The sequence below is a fragment of the Sylvia atricapilla genome, unplaced genomic scaffold (genome assembly GCF_009819655.1).
Source record: "Sylvia atricapilla isolate bSylAtr1 unplaced genomic scaffold, bSylAtr1.pri scaffold_108_arrow_ctg1, whole genome shotgun sequence".
Classification (NCBI taxonomy): domain Eukaryota; kingdom Metazoa; phylum Chordata; class Aves; order Passeriformes; family Sylviidae; genus Sylvia; species Sylvia atricapilla.
Genome location: NW_027077036.1, coordinates 1 through 23728, shown reverse-complemented (window position 1 = coordinate 23728; position 23728 = coordinate 1). Strand labels below are relative to the sequence as shown.

The 23728-nt window shown below is 44.6% G+C and overlaps 1 protein-coding gene across 1 annotated transcript; it reads right to left on the bottom strand.

Annotated features, from left to right (window-relative positions):
* Window positions 1-1104: 1104 nt before the first annotated feature.
* DRC1 (dynein regulatory complex subunit 1) lies at window positions 1105-23342 on the bottom strand (the record flags this gene model as incomplete). Its single annotated transcript, XM_066340104.1, has 13 exons — window positions 1105-1220; window positions 2514-2654; window positions 7154-7302; window positions 7426-7512; window positions 8830-8919; window positions 9075-9250; window positions 11542-11765; window positions 16778-16912; window positions 17023-17162; window positions 19809-19931; window positions 21545-21631; window positions 21884-22021; window positions 23159-23342. Coding segments are annotated over 13 exons (1789 nt in total), but the record flags the coding sequence as incomplete, so codon positions are not given.
* Between the last annotated feature and the right edge of the window lie 386 nt (window positions 23343-23728).

The following is a 23728-nucleotide window of genomic DNA, read 5'->3' as shown; positions in this document are numbered from 1 at the left end:
GGATCCACAGGGCTCAGGAGATATCCCGGGATAAGGAGGCGGGAATTCCCGAGGTGGATTCGGGAGAAGCCGGAGCTCCCGGAGCATTGGGAATGTCGGCCCAGGATCGGGAATTCCGGCCCACGGAGACGATTCCAGAGGGGGATTTGTGCCGGGAATCCTGGAACAGTGGGAATAAGGGGGATAAATCCAGGAGATCCAAGGGAAACAGGGAAAAAGGGAAAAGCCCCAAATCCCGGCACGGGTGGAATTCCAGAGGGTGGAAAACAGCGGGAATGTTCCAGTGTCCCAAGGGACTCCAGAAGAGCTGGGATTTGGGAAGACAGGAGCCAGGGGATGGAATTCCCACTGGGAAAGGGGAACTTGGGAAAAAATTCCCAGAGAATCCCTGGGAGTGTCCCTGGGTGGGTTTGGATCCCCCTGGGATCGTGGGAAGTGGCCCTGGGATGGGATTGTGGGTCCGTGGATCCCAAATCCCAAACCATTCCGGGATTCTGGGATCAGGGACACTCAGGATCCATCCCGAGGGGTTTTATGGGATTCGGGGATGGAAAAGGGAAGGGAGACCCTTCCTGGAGTCCCCAATTCCCAGGGAATTCCCAAAATTCCTTCCCGGAGAGGAGTCGGGATGGGGCTGGATCCAATCCCGGGGCTGGGAGAGCTGGGAATGTGCAGCTGGATCAGGGCAGGATCCAGGGAATCCTCGGAGCCGCTTCCCGAGGGAAAGGAGAGGCGGGATTTGGGCTAAAGGGCTGGAGGCAGGGAATGGAATTCCCAGTGGGAATGAGCTGGGAGCCTGGGCTGGAATTCCCAGAGAATCCCTGGGAGTGTCCAGGGAAAGTTTGGATCCCCCCGGGATCGTGGAAAGGGCTTGGAATGGGATGGGATTTCAGCTTCCATCCCGGAATTCGACGATCCCGGGGGTTTCCCGGCGTTTCCCGCATTCCCAACGATCCCCTGGATCCCTGGGAATCCCCCGAGCCGCTCCGCGCACACACAGATCCCGGTTTGGGAATGGTTTATTAACCCTGGAGATCCAAGGAAAATCCCCGGGACGGGATGTGGAATCGTGTCCGGAATATTCCCGCGCGGTGGGAAGCGGAGCTCAGCGGCCGTGTGGGGATCCCAAATATTCCTGCAGCAGCATTCCCAACTCCGAGTTCTCCCGCTGCAGCGTCGTGGCCTCGGAGAAGAGCTCGGATCTCCGCGTCAGCACTTTGCTGGGAAAGGGATCACAGGGAAAAAACCCGGGATAAGGTGGAAAATCTTTAGGATTATGTGGAAAACCCCCGGGAAAATATGGAAAACCCCTGGGATAGTGTAGATAACTGCCGGGATCACATGGAAAATCCCCAGGAAAACACGGAAAACCCCCGGGATAACGTGGAAAATCCTCGGGATTATGTGAAAAATCCCGAGGTAATGTGGAAAGCCCTGGGGATCACATGGAAAATCCCGGGATTACAGGGAAAACCCCCGGGATAATGTCAAAACCCCTGGGATAATGTGGAAAACCCCCGAGATATCATGGAAAATCCCCAGGAAAACATGGAAAAACCCCTGGGTAATGTGAACAAAACCCGGGAAAAAGTGGAAAACTCCCTGGATAAAGTGTAAAATCCCCGGGATCACATGGAAAACCCTGGGATAATGTGGAAAACCCCCGGGATAATGTGGAAAACCTCCAGGATTCTGTGGAAAGCCCTGGGGATCACATGGAAAATCCCTGGGATCACATGGAAAACTGCCAGGAAAACCTGGAAATCCCCTGGGAAAACATGGAAAAACCCCAGGATAATGTGGAAAACCCCCGGGATAATGCGGAAAACCCCCGGGATCACATGGAAAATCTCCAGGAAAACATGGAAAACCCCCGGGATCACATGGAAAATGCCCAGGATTATATGGAAAATCCCTGGGATAAAGTGGAAAACCCCTGGGGATCACATGGAAAATCCCCGGGATCACATGGAAAACTGCCAGGAAAACCTGGAAAACCCCGGGATAAAGTGAAAAACCGCCAGAAAAACCTGGAAATCCCCCGGGAAAACATGGAAAACCCCCGGGATAATGTGGAAAACCCCTGGGGTCACGTGGAAAAACCCTGGGAAAACATGGAAAACCCCTGGGATTATGTGAAATCCGCCATGAAAATGTGGAAAAAAAAACCCGGAATAAAGTGTAAAATCCCCAGGATCATGTGGAAAATCCCAGGATGAACTGGAAAACTCCCGGGAAAACATGGAAAACCCCAGGATAATGTGAAAAACCCCTGGGATCACATGGAAAATGCCCAGGATTATATGGAAAACCCCCGGGATCATGTGGAAAAAACCCTGGAAAAACATGGAAAACCCCCGGGATTATGTGAAATCCCCCAGGAAAATGTGGAAAACCCCTGGGAAAACATGGAAAACCACATGGAAAACCCCTGGGGTCACACTGAAAACCCCTGGGATAATGTGGAAAACCCCAGGAAACCCCGGGAAAGGCCCGGGACCGTCCCCACTCACTGATATTCCAAGAGAGCGGCTCCAAGCGCATCCCAAAGTTTGAGCGTCCGCTCGGGAATGATGCAGGTCATGGATTCCCAGTATTCCCCGTCCTTGGAGTTATCCCGGACATCCTGGATCTCCTTGGGGGGGCCCTCGTCCCTGGGATGGGGGAAAAATCTCTGGGATGGGGGAAAAAATCCTTGGAATGGGGAAAAAAATCCCTGGGATGGGAAAAAAAATCCCTGGGATGGGGAAAAAAATCCTTGGAATGGGGAAAAAAATCCCTGGGATGGGAAAAAAAATCTCTGGGATGGGGAAAAAATGCCTGGGATGGGGAAAAAAATCCCTGGGATGGGGAAAAAAATCTCTGGGATGGGGAAAAAATCTCTGGGATGGGGAAAAAATCCCTGGGATGGGGGAAAAAATCCCTGGGATGGGGGAAAAAATCCCTGGGATGGGAAAAAAATCTCTGGGATGGGGAAAAAATCTCTGGGATGGGGAAAAAATCTCTGGGATGGGGAAAAAAAATCCCTGGGATGGGGGAAAAAATCCCTGGGATGGGGGAAAAAATCCCTGGGATGGGGGAAAAAATCCCTGGGATGGGGGAAAAAATCTCTGGGATGGGAAAAAAAATCCCTGGGATGGGGGAAAAAATCTCTGGGATGAAAGAAAAAAGGTGTTTGGGATGGAAAAAGAATCTTTGGGAATGGAGGACAAATTTTTGGGAATAGAGGAAAAAAATCCCTGGGAAGGAGAACAAATCTTTGGGATGGAGAAAAAAATCCCCGGGATGGAGGAAAAAAGGTCTTTGGGATGGAGAAAAAAATCTTTGGGAATAAAGAACAAATCTTTGGGAACAGGAAAAAATTCCTGGGAAGGAGAAAAAAATGCCTGGGATGGAGAGTGAATCTTTGGGAATAGAGAGTACATTTTTGGGATGGAGAAAAAAATTCCTGGGATGGAGAAAAAATCTTTGGGAATAGAGGAAAAAAAAATTGGGATAGAGAAAAAAAACTTTGGGAATAGAGAAAAAAAAAATCTTTGGGATGGAGAAAAAAATCTTTGGGAATAGAGAACAAATTTTTGGGAATGGAGAAAAAAAACTTTGGGAATGGAGAAAAAACCAAAACCTTGGGATGGAGAACGAATCTTTGGGAATGGAGGAAAAAATTTTTGGGATAGAGAAAAACACTTTGGGAATAGAGAAAAAAAAAACTTTGGGAATGGAGAACAAATCTTTGGGAATGGAGAAAAAACTCTTGGAACGGAGAACAAATCCCTGGGATGAAGAATGAGTCCCTGGGACGGAGAACAAATATTTGGGAATACAGTGCAAATTTCTGGGATAGAGAAAAAAATCTTTGGGAATAGAGAACAAATCTTTGGGAACAGAGGAAAAAATTCCTGGGAAGGAGAACAAATCCCTGGGATGGAGAGCAAATCTTTGGGAATAGAGGCAAATCTTTACGGAGAAGGAATCCCTGGGATGGAGAAGAAATCTTTGGGATGAAGAGCAAATCTTGGGGAATTGAGAAAAAAAATTCTTGGGATGGAGAAAAAAACCACTCGGGAAGGGGAACGGATCTTCGGGAATAGGGAAGAAATCCCTGGGATAGGGAGCAAATCTTCAGGATGGAGAACAAATGTTTGGGAATGGAGAAAAAAATCTTGGGATGGACAAGAAATTCCTGGGATGGAGAACTAATATTTGGGAATGGAGAAAAAAAAAAATCTTTGGGATAGAGAACAAATCTTTGGGAATAGAGAAGAAATCACTGGGAGAGTGAACAAATCTTTGGGAAGAAGAAAAAATTCTTGGGAAGTAGAAAAAACATCACTGGGATGGAAAACAAATCTTTGGGATGAAAACAGATCCTTGGGAAAAGAGAACAAATCTTTGGGAATGGGGAAAAAAAAAAATCTTTGGGAATAGAGAAAACATTCCTGGGATGGAGAACAAATCTTTGGGAATGGAGAAAAATCTCTTGGAATGGAGAATAAATCCCTGGGATGGAAAGCAAATTTTTGGGAATGAGAACGAATATTCGGGAATAGAGAACAGATCTTTGGGATGGAGAAAAAAATCCTTGGGAATGGAGAAAAAAATCTCTGGGATGGAGAAAAAACTCTGGGAATGGACAACAAATCCCTGGGATGGAGAACGAATCTTTGGGAATAGAGGAAAAAATTCTTGCGACGGAAAACGAGTCCCTGGGATGGAGAAGAAATCTTTGGGATGAGAACAAATCTTTGGGAATGGAGAAAAAAATCTGTGGGAATGGAGAAAAAAATCTTCGGGATGGAGAGCAAATTCTTGGGAATGAGAACAAATTCTTGGGATAGAAAACAAATCTTTGGGATGGAGAAAATAACCTTTGGGATGAGAACAGATCCTTGGGAATGGAGAAAAAATCTTTGGGAATGGGGAAAAAATCTTTGGGATAGAGAACTAATCTTTGGGAATAGAGAACAAATCCCTGGGAATAGAGAAAAAATCCTTGGGAATAGAGAAAAAGATTTTTGGGAATGGAGAAAAAAATTTTGGGAATAGAGAAAAAAATCTTTGGGAGTGAGATCAAATCCTTGAGATGGAGAACAAATCTTTGGGATGGAGAAAAAAATCTTTGGGAATAAGAACAAATCCCTGGGAATAGAGAACAAACCCTTGGGAATGGAGAAAAAATTTTTGGGATGGAGAAAAAAATCTTTGGGAATAGAAAAAAAAAAAAAAGTCTTTGGGAATGAGAACAAATCTTTGGGATGGAGAAAAAAAAATCTTTGGGAATAAAGAACAAATCTTTGGGAATAGAGAAAAACCTCTTGGAATGGAGAATAAATCCCTGGGATGGAAAGCAAATTTTTGGGAATGAGAACAAATATTTGGGAATAGAGAACAGATCTTTGGGATGGAGAAAAAATCCTTGGGAATGGAGAAAAAAATCTCTGGGATGGAGAAAATAATCTTTGGGAATAGAGAACAAATCTTTGGGAATAGAGAGCAAATCTTTATGGAGAACAAATCGCTGGGATGAAAAGCAAATCTTTGGGAATGAGAACAAATCTTTGGGATGGAGAAAATAATCTTTGGGATGGAGAAAAAATCCTTGGGAATGGAGAACAAAATCTTTGGGATTTTTCCCTGCAGTGGAGCAGGGAAGGGTTGGGAATTTCTTTCTCCGAGCGGGATCATCCCAGGAAATTCCCCGGGATCCCAGATTTGGCTTCTCCATCCATCCATCATCCATCCATCCATCCATCCATCCATCCATCCATCCATCCATCCATCCATCCATCCATCCATCCATCCCTCCATCCATCCATCCATCCATCCATCCCTCCATCCATCCATCCATCCCTCCATCCATCCATCCATCCATCCCTCCATCCATCCCTCCATCCATCCATCCCTCCATCCCTCCATCCATCCATCCATCCATCCATCCCTCCATCCATCCATCCCTCCATCCATCCATCCCTCCATCCATCCATCCCTCCATCCATCCATCCATCCATCCATCCATCCATCCATCATCCATCCATCCCTCCATCCATCCATCCATCATCCATCCATCCCTCCATCCATCCATCCATCCCTCCATCCATCCATCCATCCCTCCATCCATCCCTCCATCCCTCCATCCATCCATCCCTCCATCCATCCCTCCATCCCTCCATCCATCCATCCATCCATCCATCCATCCCTCCATCCATCCATCCCTCCATCCATCCATCCCTCCATCCATCCCTCCATCCCTCCATCCATCCCTCCATCCATCCATCCATCCCTCCATCCATCCCTCCATCCCTCCATCCATCCATCCCTCCATCCATCCATCCATCCATCCATCCATCCATCCATCCCTCCATCCATCCATCCCTCCATCCATCCATCCTCCATCCATCCATCCATCCATCCCTCCATCCATCCATCCATCCATCCATCCCTCCATCCATCCATCCATCCATCCATCCCTCCATCCATCCATCCCTCCATCCATCCATCCCTCCATCCATCCCTCCATCCCTCCATCCATCCCTCCATCCATCCATCCATCCATCCCTCCATCCATCCATCCCTCCATCCATCCATCCATCCATCCATCCCTCCATCCATCCATCCCTCCATCCATCCATCCCTCCATCCATCCCTCCATCCCTCCATCCATCCATCCATCCCTCCATCCATCCATCCCTCCATCCATCCCTCCATCCATCCATCCCTCCATCCCTCCATCCATCCCTCCATCCATCCCCATCCATCCATCCATCCATCCCTCCATCCATCCCTCCATCCCTCCATCCATCCCTCCATCCATCCATCCATCCATCCATCCATCCCTCCATCCATCCCTCCATCCCTCCATCCATCCATCCCTCCATCCATCCCTCCATCCATCCCTCCATCCCTCCATCCATCCATCCCTCCATCCCTCCATCCATCCCTCCCTCCATCCATCCATCCCTCCATCCATCCCTCCATCCATCCATCCATCCATCCATCCCTCCATCCATCCCTCCATCCATCCATCCATCCCTCCATCCATCCATCCCTCCATCCATCCCTCCCTCCCTCCATCCCTCCATCCATCCCTCCATCCATCCATCCATTCCTGGATTCCTCCATCCATCCCTCCATCCATCCATCCATCCATTCCCACCTCAGCTTCTCAAAATTCCCTAGGAATTCCTTCAGGATCTTCAGGACGTCGTCAGCGTGAACGGCGCTCCCGGAGGATTGGAGCTCATCCCCTTGGGAACTGGATCCCTCCTGAGCCGGATCCTTGGGACCTTCTCCTCCCGCCGTCTCCTGGAGGGAGGAAAAGTCGCGAAAAGACGGAATTTTTCCGTGCCAAGGACGTGCCGATCCTTCTCCTTCCTGGGATTTTTTGGGATGTCTTTTCTCCAGGATCCTCTCCTCCCGGTGACCCACCTGGCTGTCGGCGGCTTCCCGGGATTGGGGAGCCAGGAAAAAATCCAGGAGCTGGCGCAGCTCGTCCTCGTCCTCGATCCGGAGGCTCTGGAAAAGCCGGAATTCCGTCGGCGCTCCTTGGGATGGGAATTTTCCCCAGGAGCGCTGATGGAATTCTTCCCTATTCCCGAAGATCCGTTCCCATTCCCGAGTGGTTTTTTTTCTCTGTCCCAAGAATTTTTTTTCTCTATTCCCAAAGATTTCTTCTTCATCCCAAAGATTTCTTCTCCATCCCAGGGATTCCTTCTCCAGAAAGATTTGTTTTCCATAGAGATTTGTCCTTTATTCCCAAAGATTTGTCCTCTATTCCCAAAGATTTGCTCTCCGTCCCAGGGATTTTTTGTCCATTCCAAGAGTTTTTTTCTGCATCCCAAAGTTTTGTTCTCCATCCCAGGAATGTTTTCTCTATTCCCAAAGATTTGCTCTCTATTCCCAAAGATTTTTTTTTTTTTCTATTCCCAAAGATTTTTTTCTCTATCCCAAAAATTTGTTCTCCATTCCCAAAGATTCGTTCTCTATTCCCAAAGATTCGTTCTCATTCCCAAAGATTCGTTCTCTATCCCAAGAATTTGGGATGGGAATTTTCCCCCAGGAGCCCCTCTGGGAACGCTGGATAAGGACGGGACGGAGGGAAGGAATTAGTGTGGGAATATCCAGGGATGGGGAAAGTCTGGGAAGAGGCTGGAGGAGTCCTGGAGGTGGAATTTGGGAATCATGGATCTCAAAGCTCATCCCATTTCATGGGAAGGGACAACTTCCATGATCCCAAACCTTGGACAGTGCCAGGGATGCAGGGATTCTCTGGGAATTCCAGCCCAGGATCCCAAAATCCCCAGATCCCAACCCTCTGGCGGTGGGAGCCATTCCCTGTCCCGGCATTCCAGGCCCTTTTCCCAAATCCCTGGGATTGGATCCAGCCCCATCCCGACTCCTCTCCGGGAAGGAATTTGGGGAATTCCCTGGGAATTGGGGACTCCAGGAAGGGTCTCCCTTCCCTTTTCCATCCCCCAATCCCATAAAACCCCCTCGGGATGGATCCTGAGTGTCCTTGATCCCAGAATCCCGGAATGGTTTGGGATTTGGGATCCACGGCCCCTCAATCCCATCCCAGGGCCACTTCCCACGATCCCAGGGGGATCCAAATCCACCCAGGGACACTCCCAGGGATTCTCTGGGAATTCCAGCCCAGGATCCCAGCTCATTCCCACCGGGAATTCCATTCCCTGACCCTTTAGCCCAAATCCCGCCTCTCCTTTCCCTCTGGAAGCGGCTCCGAGGATTCCCTGGATCCTGCCCTGATCCAGCTGCACATTCCCAGCTCTCCCATTCCCATTCCCATTCCCTGGGGACGGGATCCCAGCTCACCTGGAGGACGGATCGGATCCGCTGGATCGTGTCCCGGGGTCCCACCACCTCCCGCAGCGGCTTCAGGAGTTTGTTTTCCAGCAGAAATCCCTTGGGATAAAATAAAAATTTTAAAAAAAACCAAACCAAAATAAAAGGGGCCGGGAAGAAATGGAAGAGTTCAGTCAGCGTTCCCAAAATAAAATTCCAAAAAAAAACTCGTGGATTGGGGCTGATCCCGGATCCCGAGCTCCAGCAGCGCTCACCGACTCCTCGCTCAGCAGCTCCAGGATTTTCCGGAGGTTTTCCCTGGAGATGTTCGGGTGGGATGTGGATCTTTCCTCCACCTTCTCCCGGTTTTCCTGCCCTCCTCCGTCTCCTTTTCCCAATCCTTTCTTCCTCCCCTTCCTCCTGTCCTCATCCCGTTTTCTGGATTCGATCCCTGGAAATCAGAGAGGGAAAAGGGAGGGGAAAAAATAACACCTTTGGATTGGGAATCACCCGTGGGGAAATCCTTGGGAAAAAAATCCTTTGGATTGGGAATCACCCGTGGGGAAATCCCTGGAATAAAAAAAAATCACTTTTGGATTGGGAATCACCTGTGGGGAAATCCCTGGAATAAAAGAAAACACTTTTGGATTGGGAATCACCCGTGGGGAAATCCTTGGAATAAAAAAAAATCTTTGGATTGGGAATCACCCGTGCGGAAATCCCTGGAATAAAAAAAAATCCTTTGGATTGGGAATCACCCGTGGGGAAATCCCTGGAAAAAAAAAATCACTTTTGGATTGGGAATCACCCGTGGGGAAATCCCTGGAAAATGAAGCTCTTGGGATGAGAATTTTATTTTGGAACTTGGAAAACCACGGTGGGAATATCCCTTGGAACGAACCAGCTCAGAGCTGATGACTCCTGGAATATTCCCTCCGTGGAAAATCCCGAGGATTTGACTGACTCCTTTTCCCAAAGAGGAAAAAATTCCCAAGGAGGAAAAAACTTCCCAAGGAGGTAAAAAATTAAAAAATCCCAAGGATGATAAAAAATTCCCAAAAAAGGATAAAATTCCCAAGGAGATAAAAAAATCCCAAGGAGGTAAAAATTCCCAAGGAGGTAAAAAATCCCAAGGAGATAAAAAATTAAAAAATTCCCAAGGATGATAAAAATTCCCAAGGAGGTAAAAAATTCCCAATAAGATTAAAAAATCCCAAGGAGGTAAAAAAATCCCAAGGAGGTAAAAAATTAAAAAATCCCAAGGAGTTAAAAATTCCCAAGGAGGATAAAAATTCCAATAAAAAATCCCAATGAGGTAAAAATTTCCAAGGAGGAAAAAAATCCCAAGGACCTAAAAAGTCTCAAGGAGGATAAAAAATCCCAAGGAGGATAAAAATTCCCAGGATGGATAAAAAAATTCCAAAAAGGATAAAAAATTCCAAGGATGATAAAAATATCCCAAGGCGGTAAAAATATCCCCAAAAAGGATAAAAATTCCCAAGGATGATAAAAATTCCCAACGAGGATAAAAAAAATCCCAAGGAGGTAAAAATCCCAAGGAGGTAAAAATTCCCAGGGAGGATAAAAAATCTCAAGGTGATAAAAAATTAAAAAATTCCCAGGAGGTAAAAATTTCCCAAGGATGATAAAATATCCCAAGGAGGATAAAAATCATCAGGATGATAAAAATATCCCAAAAAGGATAAAAATTCCCAAGGAGGATAAAAAAATATCCCAAGGAGGATAAAAAATTAAAAAATCCCAAGGATGATAAAAATTCCCAAGGATGTAAAAATCCCAAGGAGGTAAAAAATTAAAAAATCCCAAGGATGATAAAAATTCCCAAGGATGTAAAAATCCCAAGGAGGTAAAAAATTAAAAAATCCCAAGGATGATAAAAATTCCCAAGGAGGATAAAAATTCCAATAAAAAATCCCTAGGAGGTAAAAATTCCCAAGGAGGACAAAAATCCCAAGGAGCTAAAAAATTAAAAAATTCCCAAGGATGATAAAAATTCCCAAGGATGTAAAAATCAGAAGGATGATAAAAATATCCCAAAAAGGATAAAAATCCCCAAGGATGATAAAAAAATCCCAATGATGATAAAAATTCCCAAGGTGATAAAAAAATCCCAAGGAGGTAAAAATTCCCAAGGAAGTAAAATATCCCAAGGCGATAAAAAACTAAAAAATCCCAAGGATGATAAAAATACCCCAAAAAGGATAAAAAATCCCAAGGAGGATAAAAAATATCCCAAGGAGGATAAAAAATTAAAAAATCCCAAGGAGGTAAAAATTCCCAATGATGTAAAAATCCCAAGGTGATAAAAAATTAAAAAATCCCAAGGATAATAAAAATTCCCAAGGAGGATAAAAAATATCCCAAGGAGGATAAAAAATTAAAAAATCCCAAGGATGATAAAAAATATCCCAAGGATGATAAAATTCCCAAGGAGGTAAAAAATATCCCAAGGAGATAAAAAACTAAAAAATCCCAAGGAGGTAAAAATTCCCAATGATGTAAAAATCCCAAGGTGATAAAAAATTAAAAAATCCCAAGGATGATAAAAATACCCCAAAAAGGATAAAAAATCCCAAGGAGGACCAAAATCCCAAGGAGGATAAAAAATTAAAAATTCCCAAGGACGATAAAATATCCCAAGGATGATAAAATCATAAGGATGATAAAATATCCCAAGGATGATAAACCCCCCAAAGGCTAACCCCGAACCCCGGCTCCCACCTGGCAGCAGCCCCGTGAGCGCCGCGGCCGCGTCCCTCGTGTCGCGGTGTCCCCACGGGGGTCCCACGTTCTCCGGGAGCCGCGGCTCTTCCCACGCCATTCCCAGCTGCTGCCCGTGGATGAGGCGGTCGGCGGCCAGGAGTTTCCGGATCAGGGATTTGGCTTCTTCTTCGTTGACCGACCAAATCCGGCGGAATTTTTGGGCGTTGAGGCGGAGCAGGTCACTGATCGGAGGGGGATAAAGGAGAATGTGGGAATGGGAGAGGGGATTGGAGGGGAGGGTTTGATGGGGGGTTGGAAAGGAGAGGAATGGAAATGGGAATAGAAATGGGAAAATAAAGATAAAAATTAAAAAATAGAAATAGAAATAGAAATAGAAATAGAAATAGAAATGGAAATGGAAATGGAAATGGAAATGGAAATGGAAATAGGAATGGGAATAGGAATAGAAATAGAAAAAAAAATAGAAATAGGAATAAAAATATAAATAAAAATAGAAATAGAAATAAAAATAGAAATAGAAACAAAAATAGAAATAAAAATAGAAACCAAGGGGTGGGAAGGGGAGTGGGGATTGGGAGGGGAGGGTTTAATGGGGGGTTTGGAAAGGAGAGGAATGGAAATGGGAATAGAAATGGGAAAATAAAGATAAAAATTTAAAAAAAATAGAAATAGAAATAGAAATGGAAATAGGAATAGAAATAGAAATAGAAATAGAAATAGAAATGGAAATGGGAATGGAAATGGAAATAGGAATGGGAATGGGAATAGGAATAGAAATAGAAATAAAAAAAAATAGAAATAGGAATAAAAATAGAAATAAAAATAAATCAAAACAAAATAAAAATAGAAATAGAAATAGAAATAAAAATAGAAATAAAAATAGAAACCAAGGGGTGGGAATGGGAGTGGGGATTGGAGGGGAGGATTTAATGGGGGGGTTGGAAAGGAGAGGAATGGAAATGGGAATAGAAATGGGAAAAGAATAGAAATAAAATTAAAAATACAAAAAAAAAAAAAAAAAACCCAGAAAAAAATAGAAATAGAAGTAAAGATAGAAATAAAAAATAGAAATAAAAATAGAAATAAAATAAAATTAAAAAATAGATAAAATAGAAAGAAAAATAAAAATAGAAAGATATAAATAAAAAATAAAAATAGAAATAAAAATAAAAATAAAATAGAAATAGAAATAAAATAGAAATAAAATAGAAACAAAAATAAAAAAGAAATAAAATAGAAATAAAATAGAAACAAAAATAGAAAGTAAAATAAAATAGAAATAAAAATTAAAATAGAAATAAAAATTAAAATAGAAATAAAATAAAAATAAAGATAAAAATAAAAATAGAAATAAACAAAGGAACAAAGGGGTGGGAATGGGAGTGGGGATTGGGAGGAGAGGGTTTAATGGGGGGTTTGGAAAGGAGAGGAATGGAAATGGGAATAGAAATGGGAAAATAAAGATAAAAATTAAAAAAAAATAGAAATAGAAATAGAAATGGAAATGGAAATGGAAATGGAAATGGAAATGGAAATGGAAATGGAAATAGAAATGGAAATAGAAATGGAAATGGAAATGGAAATGGAAATGGAAATGGAAATAGGAATGGGAATAGGAATAGGAATAGAAATAGAAATAAAAAAATAGAAATAGGAATAAAAATAGAAATAAAAATAAATGAAAACAAAATAAAAATAGAAATAAAAATAGAAATAAAATAGAAATAAAAATAGAAATAAAAATAGAAACCAAGGGGTGGGAAGGGGAGTGGGGATTGGAGGGGAGGATTTAATGGGGGGGTTGGAAAGGAGAGGAATGGAAATAGGGATAGAAATGGGAAAAAAAATAGAAATAAAATTAAAAATACAAAAAAAACCCAGGAAAAAATAGAAATAGAAGTAAAGATAGAAATAAAAAATAGAAATAAAAATAGAAATAAAGTAAAATTAAAAAATAGATAAAATAGAAAGAAAAATAAAAATAGAAAGATAGAAATAAAAAATAAAAATAGAAATAAAAATAAAAATAAAATAGAAATAGAAATAAAATAGAAATAAAATAGAAACAAAAATAAAAAAGAAATAAAATAGAAATAAAAATAAAAATAAAAATAATAAAAATAAAATAGAAACAAAAATAGAAAGTAAAATAAAATAGAAATAAAAATTAAAATAGAAATAAAAATTAAGATAGAAATAAAATAAAAATAAAGATAAAAATAAAAATAGAAATAAACAAAGAAACCAAGGGGTGGGAATGGGAGTGGGGATTGGGAGGAGAGGGTTTAATGGGGGGTTTGGAAAGGAGAGGAATGGAAATGGGAATAGAAATGGAAAAAAAAAATAGAAATAAAATTAAAAATACAAACAAAAAAGATAGACGTAAAAATGAAAAATTGAAATAAAAAAAATAGAAATAAAATAGAAATAAAATAAAAATTAACAAAATAGAAAAAAGAGAAATAAACATAAAAATAGAAATAAAAACAGAAATAAAATAAAAATAAAAATAAAAATAGAAATAAAAATAAAAATAGAAATAAAAATAAAATAGAAATAGAAATAAAATAGAAATAAAATAGAAACAAAAATAAAAATAAAATAGAAACAAAAATAGGAAGTAAAATAGAATAGAAAAAAAAATAGAAACAAAAATAAAGATAGAAATAAAATAGAAATAAAAATAAAAATAAAAATAGAAATAGAAATAAAGATAAAAATAGAAATAAAATAAAAATGAAGATAAAAATTAAAATAGAAATAAAAAAAGGAACAAAAGGGGTGGGAAGGGGAGTGGGGATTGGGAGGGGATGTTTTATGGAATGGGTTTGAAAAGGAGAGGAATGGCAATAGGAATAAAAATTAAAAAATAAAGATAAAAATACAAATAAAATAAAAATAGAAATAGAAATAGAAAGAGAAATAGAAATAGAAGTAGAGATTAGAAGTAAAAATAAAAATAAAAAAGGAATAAAAATAGATACAAAAATTTTTAAAAAATAGAATAAAAATAAAAACAAAAATAATGATAAAATAAAAATAAAAAAATAGAATTATAGAAATAAAAACAAAAATAAAAATAGGAATAGGAATAAAAATGAAAATAGAAATAAAAATTAAAAATAAAAATAGAAAGAGGAATAGGAATAAAAATGAAAATAGAAATAAAAATTAAAAATAAAAATAGAAAGAGGAATAGGAATAAAAATATAAATAGAAATAAAAAAAAATAAAAACGAAAAAATAAAAAGAAAAATAAATAAAAAGAAAAGAAAAATAAAATTAAAATTAGAAACAAAAGGGGTGGGAAGGGGAGGTTTAGAGGGGAGGTAAAAGGAACGGGTTTGAAAAGGAGAGAAATGGGAATAGAAATAGAAATAAAAATGGAAATAAAAATAAAAATACAAATAAAATAAAAATTTAAAAAATAGACATAGACATAGAAATAGGAATAGAAATAAAATAGAAATAAAAATAAAATAGAAATAAAAATAGAAATAGAAATAGAAATAAAAGTAAAAATAAAATAAAAATAGAAATTGAAAAATAGAAGTAAAAATAGAAATAGAAATAAAAATAAAAATAAAAATAGAAATAAAAATAAAGTAAATGAAAAATAAAAGTAGAAATAAAAATAGAATAAAAAAATAAAAATAGAAATAAAAATAGAAATAAAATAGAAATAGAAATAGAAATAGAAATAGAAATAGAAATAGAAATAGAAATAGAAATAGAAATAAAATAGAAATAGAAATAGAAATAGAAATAAAGGTAATAATAATAATAATAATAATTAATAATAAATTAATAGGACACCCGCCTCCTTCAGAGGCTTCATCTTTTTCCATGAACTATTTCCACATTCCAGGAAATGTCATCGTCATTGTCACCGTCATCCTCATCGTCATCGTCACCGTCATTGTCACCATCATTGTCACCGTCATTGTCACCATCATTGTCACCGTCATCGTCACTTTCATCGTCACTTTCATCGTCACCTTCATCACCTTCATCGTGACCAACATCATCATCTTCATCGTCACTGTCATTGTCACCTTCATTGTCACCATCATCGTCACTGTCATCATCTTCATCGTCACCGTCACCGCCATCGTCACCGCCATCGTCACCGTCATTGTCACCGTCATTGTCACCGTCATTGTCACCGTCATCGTCACCGTCATTGTCACCTTCACTGTCACTGTCATCGTCACCGTCATTGTCACCGTCATTGTCACCTTCATCGTCATTTTCATTGTAAAAAACTTTACTAACAGCAGAAATAACAAAATTTACTAATACCTGAAATAAAAACTTTACTAATGAATACTGGAAATAAAATCTTTCCTAATTCCTGAAATAAAATTTACCAATAACAGAAATAAATCTTTTCTAACGGCAGAAATAAAAACTTTACTAATGAATATCGGAAGTAAAAACTTCACTAATACCTGAAATAAAAACTTTACTAATGAATACCTGAAATAAAAACTTTACTAATGAATACCTGAAATAAAAACTTTACTAATGAATACTTGAAATAAAATCTTCACTAATAGTAGAAATAAAAACTTTACTAATATCTGAAATAAAAAAAATTACAAATATCTGAAATAAAAACTTTACTAATAACAGAAATAAAGACTTTACTAATGAATACCTGAAATAAAAACTTTACTAATGGCAGAAATAAAAACTTTACTAATGACGGAAAGAAAAACTTTATTAATACCTGAAATAAAACCTCCTGTCCTCCCCACCGAGTTATTAATCACACCTTTGCGAAACTCCGATTTTTCCAATATCACATTTATAACCACAAATGATCCCAAAAGGATCCCGGAATGTTCCGGAAGGTTCCGGAAAGTTCCCGCCGGGGCGGAATTCCAAAATCCCAAAATCCCAATCCTGTCCTCCCCAGCAGGTGATTAACCACACCTTTGCAAAACTCCGATTTTTCGATATAACATTTATAACCACAAATGATCCCAAAAGGATCCCAAAAGGATCCCAGAAGGATCCCAGAAGGTTCCGGAAGGTTCCGGAAGGTTCCCGCCGGGGCGGAATTCCCAAATCCCCAAATCCCAATCCTGTCCTCCCCACCAGGTGATTAACCACACCTTTGCAAAAGCCGATTTTCCGATATCACATTTATAACCACAAAAGGATCCCGGAATGTTCCAGAATGTTCCCTCCGGGGCGGAATTCCCAAATCCCCAATCCCAATCCCCACCTGGTGCGGTTCCGCGTCTCCTGGAACAACCCCGTGATCTTCTCCAGCTCGGATTCCAAACTCTTCTTCTCCTCTTGGAATTTCCTCTCCTGTCCGGCCAGTTTGGCCCTCAGGAGGCTCAGGGTCGCCCGAAATCTGGCGGAAAAGACCAAAACAAAAATTCCCAAAATTCCTTGGATTTGGGAGATGTTCAGGTTTGGGATGGGAGGAGATCCTCGGGGTGGGGTTTTTTTTTTTAATTTTACCGGCTGATTTTTCTCTTCTGCAGGGATCTGATGGTGGAATTCTCCGCGTCCAGCTGCCGGAGAACGTCCAGGTTGTATTCCAGCTTCACCTGGTTCAGGTGGTGGGTTCCCTTCAGCTGCCGCAGTTTCCTCTCCAGGAGCTGGGAATTCCACGGGGGGGAAAACCGGAATGAAAAGGGACAAAGACGGAATGAAAAGGGACAAAGACAGAATGGAAAGGGACAAAGATGAGCCCGGGAGTTTAGGGAAAAAAAACCCCCTGGGAAATTCCCAAAGGGTTTGAATTCCCCATTAGGAAAAAAAATAATAAAAAAAGAAAAAAAATGGAATTAAATCCCAGCAGGGCCAAGAATTTTCCCAGTTTTCCCTTCCCAGAGGGCAGAGGAAAGCCGCGATCCAGGGGAAAAACAGAATGAAAAGGGACACAGAAAGAATGAAAAGGGACAAAGATGAGCCCGGGAGTTTAGGGAAAAAAAAAACCCTGGGAAATTCCCAGAAGGGTTTGGATTCCTCAGGACCAAAAAAAAAACCCTAAAAAAAAACCCCTAAAAAACCCCCAAAAACCAAACAAAAAAAGCTGGAATTAAATCCCAGCAAGACCAAGAAATTTTCCCAGTTTTCCCCTCCCAGAGGACGGAGGAAAACCACAATCCAGGGAGAAAAACAGAAGGAAAAGTGACAAAGACGAGCCCGGGAGTTTAAGGGAAAAAACCCTGGGAAATTCCCAGAAGGGTTTGGATTACTCAGGACCAAAAAAAAACCCAAACTCAAAAATCCCCCAAAAATCCGAACAAACAAACCAAAAAAGCTGGAATTAAATCCCAGCAGGGCCAAGAAATTTTCCCAGTTTTCCCTTCCCAGAGGATGGAGGAAAGCCGCGATCCGGGGGAAAAACAGAATGAAAAGGGACAAAGACGAGCCCGGGAGTTTAGGGGAAAAAAACCTGGGAAATTCCCAGAAGGGTTTGGATTCCTCAGGACCAAAAAAAAAACCCTAAAAAAAAACCCCCAAAAAAACCCCCAAAAATCCAAACAAAAAAAGGTGGAATTAAATCCCAGCAGGGCCAAGAATTTTTCCCAATTTTCCCCTCCCAAAGGATGGAGGAAAACCACGATCCGGGGGAAATTCCCCAAATCCCACCTCTTCAGGCTACAATCCAAAAGGCAAATCCTAAAATCCTTCCCAATGCCAGCCTCTCCCAGCTCGGAATTCCCACCCTAAATCCCAGTCCCAGCTTCGATTTTTTGCTTCCAAGTATTTTTTTTCACTCCAACTGCAGAATTCCTGCTCATCATCACCTTTTACGGAATTCTGTGTTCACTGGGATTAATATTTGGATAGTTTTACACCCGTTTGGGGAGGGAAATATCCCGAATATCCCACAGAAAACTTTCCCCTGGAGCAGCCTGAGGGATTTCTCCGTGATTATCCCAAATTCCCAAGTTCCAAACCGGGATGAGGCCGCGGAATACGGAGAGGGAAAAATTATCTCCGGAGACTCGCCCGGCTGCAGCTCCGGGTTGTTTTTTCCCAAGTTTTCCACCTTTCCAGCTTCCCCCACGGCATTCCCATCCCAAAACAGCCCCGGGAACATCCCACGCTTCCAGGTTATCTGGGATTGGGGATGTGGAGCTGCTGGAGCGAGGCCAGGGAATGAGCCGAGGCTGGGAATGTGCAGCTGGATCAGGGCAGGATCCAGGGAATCCTCGGAGCCGCTTCCAGAGGGAAAGGAGAGGCGGGATTTGGGCTAAAGGGGCAGGGAATGGAATTCCCAGTGGGAAAGGGGAGCCTGGGCTGGAATTCCCAGAGAATCCCTGGGAGTGTCCCTGGGTGGGTTTGGATCCCCCTGGGATCGTGGGAAGTGGTCCTGGGATGGGATTGAGGGGCCGTGGATCCCAAATCCCAAACCATTCCGGGATTCTGGGATCAAGGACACTCAGGATCCATCCTGAGGGGTTTTGATGGGATTCAATGATGGAAAAGAGAAGGGAGACCCTTCCTGGAGTCCCCAATTCCCAGGGAATTCCCAAAATTCCTTCCCGGAGAGGAGTCGGGATGGGGCTGGATCCAATCCCAGGCTGGGAATGGAGGGAATTCCCTGGGAAAAGGGAATCTTGGGAAGGGATTCCAGGTTGGGCTGGAATTCCCAGAGAATCCCTGGCAGTGTCCAAGGAAAGGCTGGAGCCACTCGGGATCGTGTTGGGGTCGGAATGGGACGGGATTGAAGGGCCACAAATCCCATCCTGGAATTCCCCCTCGGAATTCCTCAGCGCGTTCCTGGAAAGGCCCCGCCCATCCTGCTCTGCCCGTGGACATTTTTCCTGCCGGGATTTTCCCAAAGCCCTTCCGGCCTCTGGCATTCCCTGATCCCCGCCAGGACCGTTCCCGGCCGCTCCTCTCCGGCTTTTCCATCAGCCCCAAGCCCGGAATTTGGGAATTCAGCCGGGAAACCCCGAACCCGGGCTGGAGCTGCCTTTGGAACAGCTCCAAGGCGGGGTGGGAATGTTCCCATTGCTCCATGGGAATTCCCAGCGGGAATCTCCTTGAGGAACCGGCCGCTGGGAATTCCAGGGGCTGGGAATTTGGGGGTGGCTCCAAAAACAACTTCCCAGGAGGGACTGGGCTGGAATTCCCAGAGAATTCGTGGCTGCCCCTGGATCCCTGGGAGTGTCCAAGGAAAGGTTGGAGCAGCCCGGGGTGGTGGTGGGAGGTGTCGGGGTTGGAATGGGATGGGATTTGAGGTCCAATGCCGCCATTCCATGACTCCCAGGGGCCTGTCCTGGTACCTCCACGTCCTGCTCCAGCTGCAGTTTCATGCTGTCGTAGTTCTCCAGGCTCTCGTCCTGCAGCTCCTTCAGCTGCTCCTCGAACTGCAGCGCCTTGTCCATCCGCTCCCGCAGGAATTCCAGCTGCGGGAACGCGGAGAGCCCCATCCCACCTCATCCCACCTCATCCAACCTCATCCAGCCTCATCCCACCCCATCCAAACTCATCCCACCTCATCCAACCTTTTCCACCTCATCCATCCCCATCCCATCTCGTCCATCTTCATCCAGCCCCCTCCAACTGCGTCCCACCTCATCCTGCCCCATCCCACCGCATCCAACCCCATCAAACCTCATCCAACATCATCCAACCTTCTCCCATCTCATCCCACCTCATCCAACCTTTTCCACCTCATCCATCCCCATCCCACCTCATCCAGCCTCATCCCACCTCATCCATCCCCATCCCACCTCATCCAGCCTCATCCCACCTCATCCATCCCCATCCCACCTCATCCAGCCTCATCCCACCTCATCCAACCCCATCCAACCTCATCCAGCCTCATTCCACCTCATCCAGCCTCATCCAGCCTCATCCAAACCCATCCTACCTTTTCCAACCTCATCCAACATCATCCAGCCTCATCGAACCTCATCCAAACCCATCCCACCTCATCCAACCTCATCCCACCTCATCTTACCTCCTCCAGCTTCATCCAACCTCAGCCAACATCATCCAGACTCATCCAACCTCATCCCACCTCATCAACCTCATCCCACCTCATCAAACCTCATCCAACCTTTTCCACCTCATCCATCCCCATCCCATCTCGTCCCTCTTCATCCAGCCCCCTCCAACTGCGTCCCACCTCATCCAGCCTCACCCCACCTCATCCAACCCCATCCCACCTCATCCAACCCCATCCCACCTCATCCAAACCCATCCCACCTCATCCAACCCCATCCCACCTCATCCAGCCTCATCCCACCTCATTCAACCTCCTCCCACCTCATCCTGCCCTATTCCACCTCATCCAACATCATCCAACCTCATCCCACTTAATCCAACCTCATTCCGCATGATGACGTCATCCGACGTCATCCATCATCTAACTTCATCCAGCTTCATCCAAAACCAACCAACCTCATCCCACCTCATCCAAACCCATCCCGCCTCATCCAACCTCCTCCAGTCCCATCCATCCCACCTCATCCCACTTCCTCCAACCTCATCCCACCTCATCCCACCTCATCCATCCCAATCCCAGCCTGTTCCCGCCACAATCCCAAAAAGCTCCAGCTCCTTCTCCAGGGCAGAGCCGATCGCGGCGTTCCCGGCGGGAGCTGGCGGGGCTGGAGCGTGTCCAGGGCATGGGAATGGATTGGGAATGGGGCCGGAGCTCCGGGAGCGGCCCAGGGAGTCGGGAATGGGGCTCAGCCTGGAGAACAGGAGGCTCCAGAGGGAAATCCCCCTCTCCGGAATTCCGGGAAAAGCCGGAGCCGGTGGGATCAGCCCTTACTCCCACAGGAGAAGATGGAAAGTGCCGGGGGAGGTTTGGTTGGATATTCCCACAATTCCCACCTGGAAAGGGTTTTCCCAGCCCTGGAAGGACAGGGCGGAGTCCCCGTTCCCGGTGGGATGTGGATCCACGTGGATTTGGATCCTCAGGGATCGCGGATCGGAGCTGGGAATGGTCGGACTCGGCCTTTTCCACCCCGGGCCATTCCCAGGATCCCGAATTTCCCGGGGGATTCACCTCCTGCTGGTTGTGGGCCTCCATGGCCTCGTTCCACCTCCTCCGGTTCTCCGCCAGCATCTCCCGACGCTCCTCCTCCAACGTTTTCTGCGGGAAGAGACCGGGAATTCCAGGGAATTCCGCACCCGGGATCTCCGGGAATGAGAACAGCCGGGCACTGACTCATCCCAAAATCATTCCCAGCCCCTCGGAGCTCAGGAATCTGCCCGGATTTCATCCCGGCACCTCAACTCCAAGTTTTTTTTTTTTTCCTCGAAACAAGATCCGAGGAAATGGATCGGCTTTCCTGCTTTTCCCGCTTTTCCCATGTTTTTTTTTTTTTTCCTGGGAATTGTGTACCTCGATGTGCCGGAGGTGGTGCCGGTAGGTTTTGAGCATATTCCTGGTCTGTTCTTCCATCCTTTCCAGGAGTAACCGGATCTGGCGCTCCTGCTCCTGCAGGGCCTGCTCGTACTGCTGGTCCTTGGCCTTCAGCTCCTGGGAAAAACAGGGAAAAGGAGGCGGGAATGGCCGGGAATTCATCGGGATTCCAATCCCAGGATGCTGCAGCTTTGCCTTGGAAACTCCAAGGGATTTTCTGGGAATTCCTTCCCAGGATCCCACCCGAAGCTGCCCTTTCCCAGTGGGAATTCCATCCCCTGGCTCCTGTCTTCCCAAATCCCAGCTCTTCTGGAGTCCCTTGGGACACTGGAACATTCCCGCTGTTTTCCACCCTCTGGAATTCCACCCGTGCCGGGATTTGGGGCTTTTCCCTTTTTCCCTGTTTCCCTTGGATCTCCTGGATTTATCCCCCTTATTCCCACTGTTCCAGGAATCCCGGCACAAATCTCCCCTCTGGAATTGTCTCCGTGGGCCGGAATTCCCAATCCTGGGCCGACATTCCCAATGCTCCGGGAGCTCCGGCTTCTCCCGAATCCACCTCGGGAATTCCCGCCTCCTTATCCCGGGATATCTCCTGAGCCCTGTGGATCCCGAGCCCGGATCAGGGATCTGAAATCCACCCTTGGGTCATTCCCGGGGATTCTCTGGGAATTCCAGCCCAGGATCCCAGCTCATTCCCACTGGGAATTCCATTCCCTGCCTCCAGCCCTTTAGCCCAAATCCCGCCTCTCCTTTCCCTCGGGAACCCATCCCGACTCCTCTCCGGGAAGGAATTTTGGGAATTCCCTGGGAATTGGGGACTCCAGGAAGGGTCTCCCTTCCCTTTTCCATCCCCCAATCCCATAAACCCCTCGGGATGGATCCTGAGTGTCCCTGATCCCAGAATCCCGGAATGGTTTGGGATTTGGGATCCATGGCCCCTCAATCCCATCCCAGGGCCACTTCCCACGATCCCAGGAGGATCCAAATCCACCCTTGGATACTCCCGGGGATCCAGGAATTCTCAGGAGTCAGGAATTCCTTCCCAAGCTCCCCTTTCCCAGTGGGAATTCCATCCCCTGCCGCCTGATTTCCCAAATCCCGGCTCTCCGGGAGCCTCTTGAGGCTTGGGAAGCGACTCCGAGGATTCCCTGGATCCTTCCCTGCTCCAGCTGCACATTCCCAGCTCTCCCAGCCCGGATCCAGGGCAGAGTCACTCCGGCTTTGGGAGCAGCTCCGAGTATTCCCAAGGACCTGCTGGAGCTCTTGGATCAGCCGGTTCTTCTCCGCCAGGAGCCGCTCGCACTGCTCCCGCTGCTGCTCCAGCAGATCCCACAATTCCTGCGGGATCTTCAGGTCCCCCGCCAGCGCCCACTTGGAATTGATCTCCGCCAACTTCTCGGTGCCGCGCCTGGCCTCCGCCTCCAGCTTCTCCAGCCTGCGGGACGGCGGGGAATGAGGGAGCTGGGATGGGGCTGGAATTGCTCCGGAGCTGGAGCCCTGCACTTCCCGGAATCCTTTCCCTGAATCACATCCCTGAATTCATCTCCCTGAGTCCCATCCTTGAACCCCTGCATCCCATCCCATTATCCCATCCCATTATCCCATCCCATCCCATTATCCCATCCCATTATCCCATCCCATCCCATTATCCCATCCCATCCAATTATCCCATCCCATTATCCCATCCCATCCCATTATCCCATCCCATCCGATTATCCCATTATCCCATTATCCCATTATCCCATTATCCCATTATCCCATTATCCCATTATCCCATTTTCCCATTATCCCATTATCCCATCCCGGACTCCCCAGAAGGAA